This window comes from Perognathus longimembris, chromosome 20 (genome assembly GCF_023159225.1).
Source record: "Perognathus longimembris pacificus isolate PPM17 chromosome 20, ASM2315922v1, whole genome shotgun sequence".
Classification (NCBI taxonomy): Eukaryota; Metazoa; Chordata; class Mammalia; order Rodentia; family Heteromyidae; genus Perognathus; species Perognathus longimembris.
The window spans coordinates 30,840,409-30,860,472 of record NC_063180.1 but is presented as its reverse complement, the minus strand read 5'-3'; the positions used below and the strand labels follow the sequence as shown (position 1 = coordinate 30,860,472).

Sequence of the window (20,064 nt, the reverse complement as noted above, 5' to 3'; positions counted from 1 at the left end):
CAGCTCAAGTGATCATGTGCCTATCTATCAAATGTGCTGAGTTCAAATCTAGTTAGGCAAAAAAATAAGTAAATAAAGCAGCAAAAGAAAAAAGAGATAGGAGAAAACAGGGGTATTAGGAGAGAAATTGGTGATGTTGAACATTCATACGCCAGAAATTACAGAAGAAACAGAGAAAATAGGGGCTGGGGATATGGCCTAGTGGCAAGAGAGCTTGCCTCGTATACATAAGGCCCTGGGTTCGATTCCCCAGCACCACATATACAGAAAATGGCCAGAAGTGGCGCTGTGGCTCAAGTGGCAGAGTGCTAGCCTTGAGCAAAAGGAAGCCAGGGACAGTGCTCAGGCCCTGAGTCCAAGGCCCAGGACTGGCCAAAAAAAAAAAAGAAACAGAGAAAATAGAAGGAAGAAAACTAGGGAAGAAATACTTAAGGGAAATTTCTCATAAGTGGCAGATTTAAATTTGCAGACTGAAGAACCAGCATACATCCAGACTCAGGCCACTCCAACTTATCCCACCAGTTTCAGAATGGTGGGAACAAAACAAAATCCTAGATTTCAACTGAAGAAAGAAGATTTCAATCAAAGTACTAAGACCAAGAATGCATTAGATTTCCCAACAACTCGAGGAACTAAAAGGCAATAGATCAATAGATCAAAAATTCCAGAGGAAAAAGTTTTCAAATGTCAAGTTCTCTAGCCAAATTATTAATTAACTGGCAGGCAGAATAACAACATTTTCAAGTCATGCAAAGCTGGGCACAAGTGGCTCACACCTGTAATCCTAATCACTCAGGAGACTGAGCTCTGAGAATCCAAGTTCAAAGCTAGTCCAGGCTGAAAAGTTTGTGAGACTCTTATCCCCCCAAATTAACTAGCAAAAAACTGGACCTGGAAGTTTGGCTCAAGTGGAAGAGTATTTGCCTTGGGAGGAGGAGAGCCAAGCAAGAGCAGGAAGCCTTGAGTTCAAGATCCAATACTGGCACAAAAAGAAAAGAAAAGCCATGTAAAGTCACACCACCCTTCTTTTTATAAAGCTAACAGAGGGTTTGTTTTCAAATGTATTGAGAGCCAGCCAACACCAGGATTGGGCTGACTTAGTAATGCACACACAGATCAACAGCAGCAGAACAGTAAGACATTTCCTAACTCTGAAGAACAGCCTCATCTGTTAGTTCATAGTATATGAAATGGATCAACTCTGACAAAATGATAAAAACTGTAGAAACACTGAGGGCTGAGAAATGTTCTAACCAAAGTTACCGTAAGTGAGGAGGGCGGGTGGGAAGAGTGTGTGTGGAGGGTGAAAGGTGAGGGAGTGCTGAGGAGAGCTAAATCCTGATTTCCTTGGAAGGATAACATTGGATAACGACCAAATGTAGTAGAAGAAAACAAGCATAAAATACACACTGACACAAAGAAAAGGGATGGAATAGGAGAACAGTTAACTCTAGGAAGCAAAAACGGAAGGTGAGGAAACTATTATCTCATAATCTAAAGGGTTGTGCATGAATAATAGTTTTTTTTCTTAAGGAATCTGAACATTAAATAATAAAAAAAAGACACAGAAAGAGGGCATTCTCTATCTAGATAAGTCTTCTTAAAATGTGTTTAGAAGGCAAGAATACTTTCATATGCCATAAAACGGTCTTGCAAAATAAAACCAAAGGCAATCCAAAACCAAAAAAAGACTCACAAAACCAATTATGCAACTCCTCTCCACCTCCCCTAGAGGGAAGCCACACAGTCAAGGTCCCTGAGCAGGGATGGGGAGTGTGACTAACAAGACCTAACTCCCTCCCGCCTAGCAAGCCAGGACTCATTACGGGAAGTGTCTAGTAGTACATGATGTTATGATGTACCTAGGGTGTGACCAATAGGTTAAAAATATATTCATAGATGATTATGGTAAGGAGAACCACCCTTAAGTGTTTAGAATAAAAACATAGTCAACAAGTTAAAATGCACTTTCAACTTCTGTAATTCTAAGTAAGCGTGTGACTTTGACATGTGTCCTCCTTCTTCCCTACCTTCCATCTTTCCCCCTCACTCTACCACTTGAGCCACAGCACCACTTCCGGCTTTTTCTGTGTATGTGATACTGAGGAATTGAACCCCGGGTTTCGTGCATGCTAGGCAAGCACTCTACCAGTAGGTCAAACTCCTGGCCCCTGTTAGTCCTTTTATAGCGCTATAATCCTCGTTATAGTATGTTATGAACAATAGACGCATTGCTTCTCAAATCTACTGTGGTAATTAGACAAGAAAGCTAATGGACTATCAAAGCTTCAGAAAGGTACTAAACTTTTTGTTTTTTGGCTCTCTCCTGTGGCTTAATGTGAATAGAGTCAACAGTTAATTTTCCACATAAGTTCTGAAATTGTAACCTAGTTTCCTTCACTATCTTAGACAAATCTGCACTGTGTTCTCCATGTCCTACAATTGGAAACTGTTCAATATTTGCTTAAGAGTAGTAAACCCAGCAAGTCTGCCATTAGACAATCAATCCTTTCTGTATTACTCACACCTCTTTTTGCTCTCACATCAGGTGTAACAGAAATGACTCCACTAACCATCGCCACGTTTGCTGTAACAGACCTAATCCAAAATAACCCCAAAAGAAGGGCCAGTCTAGATTCTGTGTCCACCTCTTCACTCCTTTTATTACCTGGGAGGCAGGATACGGGTTCAGCGGGCTGGTTGAAGAGAGCTGCCTGCTGAAACCTGGATGTGCTTCGGGGCCAGGAGAGAGCGTGAGGGGGCTGACGGGGGGCTGCCGGCGCCGAGAGGGGCCGCTCAGGTTTGTGGTGGGAAGAGAGGGGTTGCTAAGGGAAAAGAGGCGGAGTGAGGGGTGGAGAGCAGATGTATTGGGGGCAGATGTCTGTGGGTGGCTGCTCAGGGGCGAGGACAGGGTGATTTTACTGAGCGTGGCCTGGATTGAGGGGTTACTCCGAGAACTCTGGAGACCTGAAAGATAACATATTCACAAGTTACCCGCTATAGTTTCAGATGAAATCTCTTGTTTTCCAACGAGTAAAGAAAACATCCTACTCATATGGGATTACACAGCGAGAGAGAAGATACCAAGCATCCAGCACAAGCAAATGACAGTTACTGTTTCCAAGAGGAACTAGATGATCTAAGCAAGGGTGAGCACGATATAAGTAAGCAAGGGCAAGCTCACTACCACCACGCCACACTTCTCAGCTCCATTCCAGGGAAAGGAGCCTAGGGCTGTGGAGCCCTCAATACATCTGTCCCAGGCTCACTGCCTGAATCCTCTGCTGCCTTTAAACAGTCTTAGCCAGAGCTGTGGCTCTCAGGCAGCTATTAATACCCTTAGCATTCCAGGGAGTCAGAGGAATGGCTGCCCCAAGTCCCACCACAGGGTTCTTCTTTGTTCTGACAAAACATGAAGTCTCATGGACATCGGGAGTACACAGTCTTCACCACTGGGGGACAGAGTCAAGGCCCCTGGTACACAGGGGATACTCACCGGAGGAGCTTCTTATTCCCAGGTGGGTCATTGCTGCTGGGAGGTTGCCCACACTGTTCCCTACACTCATGCTACCAAAGAGGTGCTCACTGGTGTCCAGGGAGGCCGGTAGAGGCGCGGAGTAGTGGAGGTTGGTTAGATCTGGCAATGACCCTCCAGTGTTCAAGGTCCCCAGAAAGGGGGAGAGGCCTACATTTTGACCATTGTGTGGGAAAACACTGGAAGAAAGCAAGGTAAACATCACCTTCCGCAGGGCATTTGGCTTTTAGGAAATAGACATACATGATGCTTCTTGCTTTCCTTCCCCTTTTTAATTTTAATTTTTTTTTGGTGCTGGTATAAGGGCTTGAACTCGAGGCCTTGGTGCTGTCCCTTCGAGCTTTTTCACTCAAGGCTAGCTCCAATTTGGCTTTTGGCTGGTTAAATGGAGATAAGAGTCTTATGGCGTTTTCTGCCCAGATTGGCTTTGAATTGCAGTTCTCAGATCTCAGCCTCCTGAGCAGCTGGGATTAAAGTGTGACTATTTTTCTTATCAAAGAGAGAATTTATCTCTCCCTTCTCTGAGAACTTGGATTGCTGGCTTAACATCTCCAAATACAACCTCCTTCCCTATTAAATTAGATCTATACTAACTTCATAGTAACGTTTTCAAGATCAGATTAGGTTATGGACACAAAGGTACTTGGTCAATTATAAGTCATTATATAAACGGTGAGGCACAACTTTATATATACACACACACACAGAGTTCTTTGGTGGGTTTCTAAATCCACTACCTTGTCCCACAGACACTGTAAAATAGGAGTTTGTACCAGGCCAGATCATGTATTTTCTCATTCTAGAGAATTTTTTTTTTTTTTTTTTGATCCTGGGATTGGAATCCTGGGCCTTGTACTTCTAGGCAGGAACTTCCCCACTTGAGCCATGTTCCCAACTTGGGTCCCATTTTCTTTCTTTTAAAAAAATCCTTAAAGCCTGGTGCTGGTGGCTCATGCCTATAATCCTAGCTATCTCAGGATGCTGAGATCTGAGGATTGTGTTCGTTGAAAGCCAGCCCGGGCAGCAAAGTCCGTGAAACTCCTATCTCCAATTAGCCACCAGAAAACCAGAAGTGGTGCTGTGGCTCAAGTGGTAGAGCACTAGCCTTCAGCTGAAGAGCTCAGGGACAGTGCCCAGGCCCAGAGTTCAAGCCTTATCATGACCGGAAAAAAAAACAAAAAACACTTTAAGTAGTTGTACAAAAGGTTAAAAAAAAAAAAGGAAATTTCTGTCAGGAGAAACTTGGGCAGGATAACCGTCACTTACTTGCTGCCTCCGACATCACAGGATCGAGGGCGCCCTGACAAGGACTGAACCTGGAAAGAGACAAATAAAGCTGGACTGAGTTTGTGGGAGGCCAAATTCAATGTTCAGGAAAGGTCTTCCGGGATGTCTTGGGGCTGCATTGAGTGCGGGAGAGGCCACGCATGCCAACAGCACCTATATCTACACAGCAGCCAAGTATACCTGACTAAGCTTTTTAAATTCTTAAGTTTCTAGCCATAAGGGATACAACACACACACACACACACACACACACACACACACGCACGCACGCATACATAGGACGTTTTTTGGGGGGTGGTACTGGTTTGAACTCAGGACTCTACCTTTTAGCTAAGCACTCTACCACTTGAGTCACACGTCAAACACCCTCCCCCCCCTCTTGTTTTGGTCGGTCGTGGAGCTTCAACTCTGGGTGTGGGCGCTGTCCCTGAGCTCTTCAGCTCAAGGCTAGCACTCTACCATGTGAACCACAGCTCCATTTCCAGTTTTCTGGTGGTTAACTGGAGATAGAGACACATAGGCTTTCCTGCCCAGACTGGTCTTGAACCGAATCCTCAGATCTCAGACTCCCAAGTAGCTAGGATTACAAACGTGAGCCAACGACGCCCTTTGTTCTTTGAGACTGGGTCAAACTCTGTAGCTAAAGCTGGCCTCAAACACAATCCTCCTACCTTAGCAGGATTTCTTGGATTATAGAAGTGTACCATGACACTCACATACTTTTTAAATTTGATGCCTTTTACTTATATTGTAAATTATTTCCCTCAAAAAGGCCAGTGTTCTACATATATTGCTTTTAAATAAACATCCTTTTCCCAACTGACCTGAGAGGAAAAGAAGAAATAAAGCAAAACAAGGTAAAGAAAGAGGAAAGAGATATCAAATAAAATAAGTAATTCAACCAGAATATAAGCTTGTGTGGGGAGAGTACAAATCCCCAAGGACTGGGAGATGAAATGCTATTCCAAATGGAGCCTAAGAGCAGGACAGTCTGACACTTCATCTCAACCAATGGCTGAGTGCAGTAGCAGGTGCCTGTCATCCCAGCTATAGGACAGGCACAAATGGGAGGACTGCTGTCCATGCCAGCCTACGTATAAAGCAAAACCCGCTTACAAAAATAACCAATACAGCTAGGCACTCAGCAGACTGAGATCTTGAGAATAAGGGTTTGGAGACAGTAAGGGCAGAAAAGACCAAGAGACTTCATCTACAATTAACCAGTAAAAAAAAATCTGGGTCAGAGATGACTCAAATGGTATAGCACCAGCCACACAAGAAAGCTGAGGGAGTACAAAGCACTGGGTTCAAACCCTAGCACTGCAAATAATAGTAATAGTAATGATGATAATGATGGACCAATGCAAAAAGGGAATGAGGGTATGGCTCAAGTGATAGACTAGCAGGCACAAGGTCCAAAGTTCAAACACCACTACAAACAAAAACAAAACAAGCCCAAACAAACAACCCAGTGGCTTCTGCCATGCTCCCCAGTGATGGAGAGCAGAGCGGAGTGCTGTTCACCCACCTCCTTGGTCTCCCACAGCTGTTTCGGCAGTGGCTTTGGAACAGCTAACAGATTTTCTTCTTTCAAAGGACCAGGGAAAGACAGCACTAGAGGAGAAAAAGCAGCATTCACTACATTAGAAGGCAGCCATCCCACCTTTGGCCAAACAATCTTGGCTTAACAAAAAAACAAAAAAAACCCAACACATGTTTCTTTAGCCAACATTTATTATCTATGTAGAAGGAAGAAAGTGGGACAGCACTGTGGGTTAGGATGAGTCAAACACAGACTCCATCTTGATGAGGATAACACATGAACAACCATCTTCAAAAGACAAAGTCCCAGATGCCTGGGTCCCACAGGTATACTGCAGCCGCAGGGCAGAGCAGCAAGAATCCCAGGAGGCTCTGGACCCCCTTTACTGACAGAAAGTGTACCCCAAGAGTGGATAAGCAGAGGTTTAGAGGAAAACTGGGCAACTACCAAGTAGATCAGCCCTTCCGCTGAGAGTGAGAGCTAGGCAAGGGGAACTGGTCAGAAATGAGGAAGGCTGAGGTTAGGTAGGGAGGGCCCTGCAGGCTTGGGAAAGGGTGAGGATGCAATGAAGGGAAGTGGGGTGAGCACATAAGGGCTCCTGGCAATGGGCACAGGATGGACAGATACCCATGGGTAAGGCCAGCAGCTGCAGCATCCCGAGAAGGCTCCCTTCCCTGGAGACCCATCTGCCTTACAGCCTTCACATCTGTTATCCCAGTGAACACGAGACTACCAAGCCACCAAACACAGACAGACCACAGACAAGGGAATGCAGGAGGGATGTCAGCAAGAGGACACAGCCTCACACACTGGCGAATGCTCAGGCTATCACACCACTACAGTCCAACCGTCACAGGACAGACAACAGACTTAAAATAGAAACCACAATTTCAGACTAAGTCCTAAGAAAAAGGCTTGGAAGGCAAAGTATAAAAGTCCTTTATCTTTTTTTTTTTCTTTTGCCAGTCCTGGGTTTTGAACTTAGGACCTGAGCACAGTCCCTGGCTTCTTTTTCCTCAAGGCAAGCACTCTGCCACTTGAGCCACAGTGACACTTCTGGCCATTTTCTATATATGTGGTGCTGAGAAATCGAACCCAGGGGTTCATGTATGCAAGGCAAGCACTCTTGCCACTAGGCCACATTCCCAGGCCTAAAATTCCTTTATCTTTTACTTAATAAACTTGGGCTATAACTTCACCTGCAGAGACCTAGAAGGAATTCAGTGTGGACAGGGGAAAAGGTCTCTGAGGATACTATAGGAGTAGTGATGAGTGTCAGTCTCAACACCATCCTAACAAATGTTAACTTGTGCTAAAACAGTGCAGACTCCCAGGGATCTTGATCCTGATATTCAAAATGACTTTTCTCCTTGGCAGTGCTGGGGATGGGACCCAGAGGCTTCTGAAAGCTACCAAGGGGCTACATCCTCAACCCAAAGCACTTAGAGCTTAGTATGTCAATTGTCTTTAACTGACTTTCTTTTCTTCCAACATTGCTTTGTCTAAACACTAATAAGCTGCCTCAGAAATGTAAACTCCACAAGAGGAGGGCCTTTATTTGCTGTTGGGGGACATGCAGAGCTTGTAGCTACTTCAAAGCTGGAGGAAAGAACAAGAGAGCAAGAACAGAAAGGTGTTCTGAAAGGTACTGTGGGCTGCGCTGGCATTGTGGCTGTGACTTTTCTTTTTTTTTTGGCCAGTCTTGGGCTTGGACTCAGGGCCTGAACACTGTCCCTGGCTTCTTTTGCTCAAGGCTAGCACTCTGCCACTTGAGCCACAAGGCCACTTCTGGCCGTTTTCTCTATATGTGGTGCTGGGGAATCGAACCCAGGGCTTCAGGTATACGAGGTAAGCACTGTTGCCACTAGGCCATATTCCCAGCCCCAGACTGCGACTTTTCAAGAGGCTGGCTCCAGCAGTGTGGCTGGAATGGGCTCCATTGTCTGGACAGAAATTATTTTCTTTGAGTTCATTGTCTTTAGTTTCTTTTCATATGTAGGTTTGTTAGAAATTCTCTAAATAGTTTGTTGGGAAAACAGAAATGACCTTGAAGCTATTCCCTTATTTCTGTCCTAATGGATGTCATTTACTTTTTATTTCTTTATTGAGATTAAGTAACTACATAAATTTCACAGTACACATTTTAATCTTCACAATGATGAACAACATCATTCTAGTCTACAAAGCTTATGAACTCTACGAACATTAACAATAAAACTATTTCTTCCAGACCAGGTGATATGCACATTTCTTTCCTTTTGTTTCGTATCATCTGTTCCCTTTCTCCCTCATTTCTTCCCTTCTATCACTGCCCTTGAGTTGCTTAGTTACTTTCATCAAATGTCATTTACTTTTATTTTTGCTGATCTTGGGGCTTGAACTCAGAACCTAGGTACTATCTCCGAGCTTTTTTTGTTCAAGGATGATGCTCTACCATTTGACCCACAGGTCTACTTCTGAGTGTTTGGTTAACTGGAGATAAGAGTCTCATAGTCTTTCTTGCCTGGGCTGGCTTTGAACAGCAATCCTAAAATCTCCTCAGATTCCCAAGTAGCTAGGTGTGAGCCACCTCTCCCTGGCAGGATGTTTATAGATGATTCAACTTTCTTCTTTTCTGGTTCTGGAGCTTGAACTCAGGGCCTGAGGTGCTGACCTAGAGCTTTTTGGCTCAAAGCTGGTGCTCTACCACTCGAGCCACAGGTCTATTTCCAGCTTTTTGGTGGTTAACTAGAGATAAGAGTCTCATGGACTTTCTTGCCCAGGCTGGTTTTGAACCACAGTTCTCGGATATCAGCCCTCTCAATAGCTAGGATTACAGGTGTGAGACACTGGTACCCGACCTGTTTTAACTTTTCTAATTATAATGCCAAACTTGGCTTGATCAGAAGAGGAGTGTGTTTATATAAGACGCTCACTTATCATATTCCTCTAGAGTCTTGTCTCTGTCACAGAAACCTAATTTAGCTCTTCCGTTTCAGATTACAAAAATTAAATTTCATCTTACAAAGATTTAGGAAAAAGAAAATGATGTCTGGTACTGAATAAATGAACTGTGTTATAACCTCATTTGTCAAAAGCCTTGTCATTTTGACAGATCTCCAATATTCTTTTAATCAGCTTTACACAATTCAGCATCCTCTATAAAATGTATAATTCCATTTTGCAAAAGAAAGTTTATTTTCCTTGCACTGTTTATTTAAATTTCAATTACTGACTCACTAAGACTTTCTCTCCTCTAAAGATATTGTACTAATTGCCTAAATGATGTATTCATGTGGTTACAATTTTTGCTCTTCTGCATGTGGCTGCAGGACTGTGGAGCCTGGGTAACAAGGGATCTTTGTCATCTAGTCACACATTTCCTTTTTCATGGCTTTGATCATGAGGAGCCTTAACTTTTTAGAGCATCTCTGAAAGGCACTGCAATCAGCAGTCAGTTGTCAGCCTTTGTCAACAGAGGCACTGCCCACAAGGGGCAGCGGCCCATCACCACAGGAAGGAACCCGATCCATACCTTCCCCATGGCTGTCACGCTCTCCATCACAGAAACCTAAGGAGGAAGAAGAGAACACGTTCATGCGCAGCCTTCATTTTCATTTACTCATGCTGATGTAAAATATAATTTTAAGGGTTAAGGCAATTTTAACACATCCAAGTTCATTCAAGGTGCATTAGCACTTATACTAAATACAAACGCAGTTATTGTGAGTCTACAGTTGGTATCTTTCTACTTTTCCTTTAGAATTGTCTTAGTCTTACATTTTTGGAGGAAGGTCAGGAAATGGGAGAGAAGCGTCCCAAACTAACCTTGAATCTTCTTACTGCCTCTGTCCTGAGAGAAGAAACCCCCGGGTTTTTTTTTTTTCAAAGCTTGAGCATGAGCCTCTACTCAAATCACAAAGCAAAAATGTGTATCTTGAATCTGTCTTTTGAATCCTTTGCCCTGGGGGAGGGCAGGTAATTGAGTCACTGCTCACACTTACTTTGAGTGTGCAGGGACAAATCACAGCTCTGTGAAGGATGTGGTCATATGCAATTCCAACAGTCAAGTCACTTAAAAAAAAATGCATCTGGGGCTGGGAATATGGCCTAGTGGCAAGAGTGCTTGCCTCATATACATGAAGCCCTGGGTTCGATTCCCCAGCACCACATATATCGAAAAGGCCAGAAGTCGTACTGTGGCTCAAGTGGCGAAGTGCTAGCCTTGGGCAAAAAAAATCCAGGGACAGTGCTCAGGCTCTGAGTCCAAGCCCAAGGACTGGCAAAAAAAACAAAAAACAAAAAAAAAATGCATCTAGAGTCTATAAGTCAGGTTTTTTTTTTTTTTTTTTTTTTTTTTTTTTTTTTTTTGCCAGTCGTGGGGCTTGAACTCAGGGCCTGGGTACTGTCCCTGAGCTTGTTTTTCTCAAGGCTAGTAATACTCTACCACTTGAGCCACAGAGCCACTTCTGGCCTTTTCTGTTTTTGAGGAATCGAACCCAGGGCTTCATGCATGTTAGGTGAGCACTCTACCACTAAGCCACATTCCCAGCCCCTAAGTCAGTTTTAAAGGTGTACTCAATAGCTATTCACAAAGTTTAAAAAAAAAAATCTGTCTGAATCCACAAAGTATGCTGTAGATGATGAAGTACAACATTTGCTATGCCTTTAAACTAGAACCGAAGAGTTGGGTCAAGAACATAATAGCTAATCATTTCCCCACAGCCATCAATTATACCAAATGAGTCTTTGGCACAGAATCAGAACAAAAATTTAAACCTAAGTCTTTAATTACAGCACATTTACAGTTTAGATAAGTTTCTGGGTAAGGTCAACTCTTAAATGAACCTGATTAGTCTATAAAACTTAAATAAAACATTTAACAACCACTCATTCAACAAATATTTACTAAGTTCCTGCACTAAGCGTTGGGGGGAGGGGGGCTTGTCAGGTGATATAGCTTGCATATAAGAAGGCAGATAGAAGGTAGAACATCTTAGTGGGACTTGAGGGCAGAGACAGCACCAAGAAGTCATAAATGAATCACAGTCACAGAGACAGTTTCTCCCAGGCTCACAGAGAAGATCTAAGCAATGACTGAAACTTAATTTTAGTGCACATAAAGACTGCTAGGCGGATGGGAATGTAGCTTAGTGATAGAGTGCTTGCCTAGCATGCATGAAGCCCTGGGTTCGATCCCTCAGTACCACATAAACAGAAAAAGCTGGAAGTGGCGCTGTGGCTCAAGTGGTAGAGTGCTAGGCTTGAGCAAAAGAAGCTCAGGGACAGTGCCCAGGTCCTGAGTTCAAGCCCCAGGACTGGCAAAAAAAAAGACTGCTAGTCAAGCATGTTACAATGCTGGTTCCTTTGCCCAGGACTCAAAGATGGTGAGTCAGAGGTGTTAGAAACAAGGAATTGACATCTTTAATGATCTGCTGTGGGAGATGGTCCTTGGCCCACTCTTTTTAGAAACTTGCACCAGCCGCCTGCTTGCTCAATTGTGATCTTACATGGTATTAAAAGGCTGTGAGGTGTGGTTCTGTGGTCAGTAACATGAAGAGTAGAGGAAAAGAAGCTTCTCATTCAAAGTTTGGCCTATAGAAAAAGGGCAAGAACCTGACCATTGTGATTACTAACACGTGATTATCCTATTAAAAGTAGAAAACTTTTATGCAGGCAGTAATCTACTATGGTAGATTGCAGTATTTTGTCACCATGAGGCTTAATGACTAAGGCAGTCTCCGGAGAGTCACCTGAGGGCTACATCATGAGCCCAAGAGGTCCAAGAGGCCAGCAGACTCCCAGGAAATTGCCCATAGGGTTGCCCTCTGTGTCACACCTATAGTCACCTGAGGACTACATCACGAGACTGCCCGTGAGGCCCGCAGACTCCCAGCCCACAAGGCTGCCCTCCGTGTCACACGGGAACGGATGGCAGGCTTTGGACACCGGGAAGATGACCACACAGCCAGCATTTTATGTCATGATCTCATGCAGCCCTCCCGGCAGCTCTACTAATCATGCTCAGATTATACTGCTGGTTTCAGGCAGTGAGCCTTCAGAAAGCCCAAGTCCCTAACAAGTCTGCAGTAGTACTGGGAGGGAGAAATGGAAGTAAGGTTGAAGGGAAGGCCCAGGTGCAAGTCTAGGAGGCAGAGGATAAGAACAGAGGTGGGCAGGGGAGGAAGAAAGGAAGGAAGAGGAGGGTATGTCTGGCAGGGGTAGGAAATACAGGCCAATATGGGAGGTGTGGGAGAGAGGCCAGACTAAAGGCATCTGCTAGTAGTCTGGATGAGGTAAGGAATGGAAGGCTGGGGTTAGCACCTTCTGGAGACAGCTGTTTGCAGAGTGAGGGATGGACTAAGGCCTGGAGGCAGCATCAAGGAAGAAGTACCAGGTAGAAAACAACACCACACAGGTCAGGCAAGAACAAAGGAAGGCATTGGTAGTGAGGGCAGAAAACAAGAGCCAGAGGGATGGGAAGGTGGCTTAAGTGGTAGAATGTTTGCCTAGAATCCATGAAGCCCTGGGTTCGATTCCTCAATACCACATAAATAGAAAAGGCCAGATATGGTGCTGTGGCTCAAGTGGTAGAGTGGCTAGCCTTGAGCAAAAGAAGCTTAGGGACAGTTCTCAGGCTCTGAGTTCAAGCCCTAGGATTGGTAAGCGCTAGGTCTGGGAATGTGGCTTATCAGTAGAGTGCTTGCCTAGCATGCATGAGGCCCTGGGTTTGATTCCTCAGTACCACATAAACAGAAAAAGCTGGAAGTGGCCCTGTGGCTCAAGAGATTGAGTGCTAACCTTGAGCAAAAAGAAGCCAGGGACAGTGCCTGAGTCCAAGTCTCAGGACTGGCAAAAACAAAACAAAACACAAGAGGCAGATCTGGGAGACTGTAGGGACAGAAGGAACAGATGGCAGCTACCATGTAGGTGAGGGGCAGGGGCAAGAAATTACATGTAACTCTTGGGCATTTCATACACTAACGTGGACAGAGGATGGTAGCAGCTGTAACAAAATAGCATATAATCAAAATAGTCAAGCTTGGATCTTTTACTACTAGATAAAAAAAAAATACTACAGGACACAGCTATAAATAAAAAGGAACAAGTTGTGACTGGATATCTAGAAATGGAGAAAATTAATTTGCACCAGCCCCTCAGGGACAGGACATGGGAGACCGAGACTGTCTCTTTTTCAGGAAACCGCACAGCCTCATCACAAAGGCTGACCCAACTAAGTGCATCAGAGACCATGCTCCTTCCACATGCCCCATGCCTGGAAAGTCTAAGACAGCTCTTTGCATGCTCTTGACTTGAAGTAGAGAAGGAAAGGGGTAGATACTTTCTCATTTGGCTTTTTGTGCATGAATGGCACTCAGGGCTACCATTTGAGCCATACCCCCAGTCCAAGTTGTTTTTTTGCTGGTTAATTGAAGAGTTTTGAAGACCATTCTCCTTGGACTGGCTTTGAACCTTGACCTTCAGATTTTAGCTTCCTGAGTGGGTAGGATTCCAGGTGTGAACCACCAGCTCCTGACTAAAGGGAAGATCCTTAATCAGTGTACCCTAACATACACCCTTTAGAAATGTAGCCTTTCGGGCTGGGATATGGCCTAGTGGTAAGAGTGCTTGCCCTGTACGCATGAAGCCCTGGGTTCGATTCCCCAGCACCACATATATCGAAAAGGCCAGAAGTGGCACTGTGGCTCAAGTGGCAGAGTGCTAGCCTTGAGCAAAAAGAAGCCAGGGACAGTGCTCAGGCCCTGAGTTCAAGCCCCAGGACTGGCAAAAAAAAAAAAAAAATGTAGCCTTTCTACCCTGGGCCCTCCTGGCAAGGTGCCTTTTGCCCTCTATAGGCCTGAGATGCTTGTGCCAGGCATCAGATGTCAGCAACAGGGTTATCTGCACCTTAAGTCTTGGCCTTCTTGATGCAGGTCAAATCTTGTTTTTCTTTTCTGTTTATGTTGTACTGAGGAATTGAACCCAGGGCTTCATGCATGCTAGGCAAGTACTCTATCACTGAGCTACATTTCCAGCCCTGCAGGTCAAATGTTATTGCCATCTGAAAGGTCACTGCAGTAGAAAGCATGTCCTATTCCCCAAAGGGCAAAATAGTGCTAGCTAGCACCTACAGCTCTAGTTATAAAGACAAGGCACAATCTCTGCCTTTATCCCCTAACTGCCCTGAGTGAGGGGGGGCTGCTCCACCCATGTCAGGAGACGTTGTTAGGAGACAGCACCACGTGTGAGCAGGCCAGGTGTTGCAAAAAGGGCTTGTGCTTACCACACTGCATGTATGCAAACTGGTCATTCAACTGCACAGGTAGACAGGGAAATGGTCAGCATATCTCTTCATAGAAGAGCTAAATTTTTGGTTGTATCAAAGCTTATTTCTGTCATTTACAATTGCATATCATTTATGCCCAATTGTCATGCCTAATTTCCATTTTGAAAATTAGTAGCTATGTGTATTAAACTAATGGCTTTATTTTCTGAGGACACAACTCCGCTCATGAATATATCAGAGTTTACACTGGTGGAGGCTGCCCCCAGCTCCCCACAACAAACTCAGAAGGATTCCCAGGAAAGGAACACTTACTGCTGCTTCTACTATAGAACCTGTTCTGGGCTTCAATTATATTTTCCCATCACTTTTAAATCTTTATTTGGTTGGTCCTATAAAAGGAAACACCTTTTTGTGAAACTAGTTGATATTTTTAAAATCCAAAAGGAAAGAAAATGAAAAAGAAAACTTTAATGAAGTACAGGAGGAAAATATATAAAACAATTTAAAATAGCTCCTACCAGCAACTATAATTCCCCAGAAATAATTCCCATCCTTGGAGACTGGAATAACATTTTAAACACACTGGCTTTCCCATGTAAACACACCCATATTTGGACGTGTTTCTGAGTTCAGAGATACTTGTAGGAGCAGGCGCAGTTGAGCCGTCCAAGCTGGAGGCTGGGCCCCCTCCATGGCTGTAAGATATTGTGGCCTGGCCATTTCTACCAGTGGATCTAAGGAGAGACCCACAAGCCTTTCCCATCACACAGGAAGCTGGCTCCTGACTTCCTGCCCTCATGGCTCTGGGCTCTGCCTCCTGGTTTCACTCACCCTCATACCTATGTGCCTCACGGCTTCCCTCAGAGGCTACTACATCACTCTCAGGGTAAATACTTCAGTTCAGGCAATCTCTTTCTTTCATTACTTTCTCCTCTCTTTGCACACAAGCCTGGAACACTCACCTAAGTTACCTAAGGCCTTCCATTGTCCACAGCCTGCCTCAGGAGAGTGTAGAGGCCAGGTATAGGCACTCTGGGGTAGATCTGCCAGCTGCTTGGCTCCTGGGGCAGGACGAAGAAAACCTTGTGCCTACTGGTGCCCTGGTTACAGCTTCTGCTTTTTCAGCCTTTGTTTCTGTCTCTTCTGACTTCCCTCACACTTGTGCAGTGACCCAAAGCTAATTCCAGTAGTCCTGCCAGCTTTGCTCTTTACTCCCATGTGTGGAAAGGAACCTTGGGGCTCTGTCCCCACCCACAAGCAACATGGTGTAAATGAACAGAATCTCCTCCGGACTGCAATGACAGAACACATGCAGCAGCCACAATCCCATGCCTCCTCCTATGTGCAAGGAAGGAAGGTGGGAAGAGCTCTCTCTGGAAGGAAGACAACTAACCTTGGAGTAGCCCAAAAAGAAAAAAAAAAAAATGGAAAAAGAAAAAGGCAGAAAGGCTGGTGTCTTGGCCAAAGATGACTTGTTTTTAATGCTCCTCTCAGACTCAATCTGCATATGGAAGGGGTAGTTCAGGCTGTGTTTGAGTTCTGGGCTGTGTCTGAGTCAGCTTGGGCAGGGCAGGCTGGAGGTCGGCTTTGTCCACCAGAGCCACTGCAAGACTGCTCTGCTCTGGTACCTCTGTGCCAGGCACTGTGGCGGTGCTGGTGAGAACAAGACTCTCAAGATGCTGCCTTCAGGTGCTCCAGAGGGAGAGAAGGAGCACAGAGAAGCATGTCTACACAAAGAGGCAGGGAAGCGCTGCAGGTATGTCAGACCCCTGAATGGAGGAGCTCTGGGGTGCTAGAGCAGTTAGGACGAGGGAGGGAGGTTATGGAGGCTCTACAGAAATGCTGACGGGAGCTGGGCTCACAGATACAGAGGATGGCTGGGGTGGGTCAGGGAGGACTTGACAGAGGCAGCAGTGAAGCAGGACGGAAGGAAATTGACCCCTATGTAGCTCACATGGTAACCTGAGGAAGCTGGAAAGAAAGGGAAGCAGAGTCCAGATAGAGATCAGGGAGAGCTGTGGGATTCCACACCGAGAGATGGAGACTCATCCTTTTTGAGGTGGGCTCCCTGAAGATTTTCATCAGCAGACTGGCTCACCATGGGTGCAGATGGCATGAGAGGATGTGCGTTTGCCTTTTGCCCATTCTTGGCATTTCTCCCCTGAGCTCCCTCTGGCCCAAGGGAAGCAGTGGCTTAACTGAGCAGCAAAACGGAGAGTAGGGAGCCAGGTGAGGCTCTCTTTTCCTATGTTCTCCCTTTTACCTCCTGCTGCCCAAGCTCTCCTTCATGGAGGCCCCCACACCAGTAGTGCTGGCCACTGGGGGGATCAGCCTCTGGGGTTCAGTTATAATGGAGTCCCAGGCCCACAGAGGAAGCCCTTCCCTGTCAATACCACAGAGAACCCTCAGGAAGCCCAAAGTAGAACTAGATGGGAAGCTATCAGGCTGGAATTAGAGATAGTTAAGTCACTGTAAAAGTCATATAACAGTCCATGAGCACCTAGTAGAGAGCAAGTGATGAGGGGGAAGAGGAAGCTCAAGGGAAAGGGATGCCCATGGAGGGAGAGTTTGCCCACAGGGGAGAGGAGAGTTTGCTAGGAAGAGGAGCACCCACCTTCACTGCTGTACTTCCCCTGCAGGAGGAGCTCATGTCAGCAGACCACAAACCACAAGTGCATGCACCACATGAGCTTTTTTCTCTGGGCTCCCCCTCTCCCTTGGACAGAGGGAGAAAATGGACACTGTTAGCAGGGGTCTGGGTCTTACCCATGTATGGGGCAGGCCAGGTGGACTGGCACCCTCCTCCATAGGGGTCCTGGGGCTTGGTGCTCAGAGCACTTGTGTGAAGAGCAGAGTCAGAATTGGTCCTGAGGAGGGAGAGAATCCAGCTGAAAATCCATTTTTTTCTTGGTAAAATCAGTATTAATTGCTGAGTATTCCCAACAGGAAAAAGGTAAGAATATTGACTTATAATCATCCATGGAATGAAGGAACAGACCTGCCTGCAGTGTCTTGTATCAGTCATAGCTACATCCAAGAGATTTTTTTTTTTGTGGTACTAGAATTTGAACTTATGATTTTATTCTTACTAGGCAGGGCCTCTACCACTTGAGCATTTGAGCCATGCCCACCCACCCCCCCCCCCCCCCGCCCAGTACCTTTTGCTTTCATTATTTTTATTTGTTTTTTGTTTTTGTTGCCAGTCCTGGGGCATGGACTCAGGGCCTGAGCACTGTCCCTGGCTTCTTTTTGCTCAAGGCTAGCACTCTGCCACTTGAGCCACAGCACCACTTCTGGCTTTTTTCTATATATGTGGTGCTGAGGAATTGAACCCAGGGCTTCATGTATACGAGGCGAGCACTTTACCACTAGGCCATATTCCCAGCCCTGCTTTCATTATTTTTGAGATATAATCTTGCACTCTTTGCCAAGGGGCCAGGTTTTGTTTTTTTTTTCTCATTTGTGGGGCTTGAACTCAGGGCCTGGGTGCTGTCCCTGAGCTCTTGTTCAAGGCTAGGGCTCTACCACTTTGAGCCACAGTGCCATTTCTGGTTTTCTGGTGGTTAACTGGAGATAAGAGTCTCACAGACTTTTCTGCCCAGGCTGGCTTTGAACAATGATCCTCAGATATCAGCCTCCTAAGGAGCTAGGATTACAGGTGTGAGCTCCTATCTTTGCCTGCTATGTAGCTAGGATGAATGATGTGTACCACCATGCCTGGCTTATTTGTTGAAATGAGATCTCACTAACTATTTGCCTAATCTCTGGTTCCCAAATAGCTGGGACTGTCAGTGTGAGCCACCAGACCCAGCTTTGAACCTGATTTCTAATATTAATAGGTGAATGTCAATAGGTATACTCACATAAAGAAATGCTCTTTGAGGGCTTTGAAGTTTTTTTTAAGAATGTCAAGCAGTCCTAACACAAGAAATTTGAGAAGCACTGATCAGTAGCAAATTTCTCAAACTCTCCCAGCCAGTTCTAGTTTACAAACAGCCTCAGATCCAGGAGACATTTATGTATTTCATTCAAGGGTCAAACTGTCATAAAAATGGCATGTGAGCTGGGTGATGGCAATCATACCTGTAATCCTAGCTACTTGAGAAGCTGAGAATGGAAGGTTAGCAGTTTGAGGCCAGCCTGGGCAGAAAAGTTCAAGAGACACTTCAACTGGGTACAGTGGTACACAATTGTAATCTGGAGCTACGTGGTAGGTTAAGATTGGGAGGAATGACGTTCCAGCCAGCCTGGACATGAAGTCTGCGAGACTCCATCTCAAAGGAGGGAAGCTCAGCATGGTGATGCACACCTGTCATTCCAGCAACAGGTAGACTATGGTCTAGCATGGCCCTAGCAAGCAGTAAGACCTTTTCTCAAAAATAATCAGTGAAGGTCTGGGAATGTGGCTTAGCAGTAGAGTGCTTGCCTAGCATACATGAAATCCTGGGTTCGATTCCTCAGCACCATAAACAAAAAAAGCTAGAAGTGGCGATGTGGCTCAAGAGGTAGAATGCTAGCCTTGAGCAAAAAGAAGCCAGGGACAGTGCTCAGACCCTGGGTCCAAGTCCAAGGACTGGCAAAAAAACAAAAATAGTCAGTGAAAAAGCAGGACTTGGGGTCATCAGCATTAGAGTGGGAGACTAGCAAGTGGGAAGCAGAGCTCAAACACAAGTACCACTAAAAAGGGCATCTTAGCAAGTTCAAGGAGGTCTAGAACGCTTCTCTGTGGTTCATCCCAGCTGAACATCTCATGTGACTAAGCTATATGGTCTCATATGAGAGAAAAAGCCAAGGGAAGAACCTGGGAAATGCAGCAGGAAGAACATAGCCCTGCAAGCAGTAGAGTCTGAGAGTCTGAGTTAACTGCCAACTCTTCTACAGATGCAAAGAAACTCAAGAGCATGTCAATCAATTGGAAAAAAAATGTAAATACAGACTGAGTATTTGATCATGTTAAGGAATTGCTGTTAATTTTATGCCACATAATAATGACAATGCAGTTATTTTATATTGTTTTGGTGCCAGTACTGAGACTTGAACTCAAGGACTAGGCACTGTCCCTTAACTTTTTCACTCAAGATTGGTGCTTAGTCTACCACTTGAGTCACAGCTCCACTTGGAGCTTTTATGGTGGCAAATTGTAGAGTCTCACATACTTTCCTTCCCAGGCTGGCTTTGGACTGTAATCCTCAGATCTCAGCCTCCTCTGTAGCTAGGATGACAAGGCATGAACCCCTGGCGCATGTTTGTGGTTATTTTTTTTTCAGGTTCTCACAACCTTGTACTGTGGTCATGGATTGGGGTACAAGCTGAGGGGCAAAGAAGTGAGACTGCAGAATGCCAGTGAAGACTGAACCACACCTTGAGACTGGCACAAGGACCCTCTTACAACCTCTCTCCTCTGTGTATGTTTAAAACTTTGCACTATTATCA

The 20,064-nt window shown here is 45.2% G+C and overlaps 1 protein-coding gene across 2 annotated transcripts in view; it reads right to left on the bottom strand.

Moving 5' to 3' along the window:
• Crtc3 (CREB regulated transcription coactivator 3) overlaps positions 1-20,064 on the bottom strand; it is a 74,701-nt gene that overhangs the window by 8,051 nt on the left and 46,586 nt on the right. For both annotated transcript variants that reach the window (XM_048368917.1, XM_048368919.1), the window contains exons 6-11: positions 17,398-17,498; positions 9,880-9,915; positions 6,351-6,436; positions 4,802-4,851; positions 3,497-3,714; positions 2,669-2,967 (exon numbers count right to left, since the gene is read on the bottom strand). In XM_048368917.1, the coding sequence (XP_048224874.1) occupies positions 2,669-2,967; positions 3,497-3,714; positions 4,802-4,851; positions 6,351-6,436; positions 9,880-9,915; positions 17,398-17,498 (790 nt within the window). The remainder of the gene's footprint in view (positions 1-2,668; positions 2,968-3,496; positions 3,715-4,801; positions 4,852-6,350; positions 6,437-9,879; positions 9,916-17,397; positions 17,499-20,064) is intronic.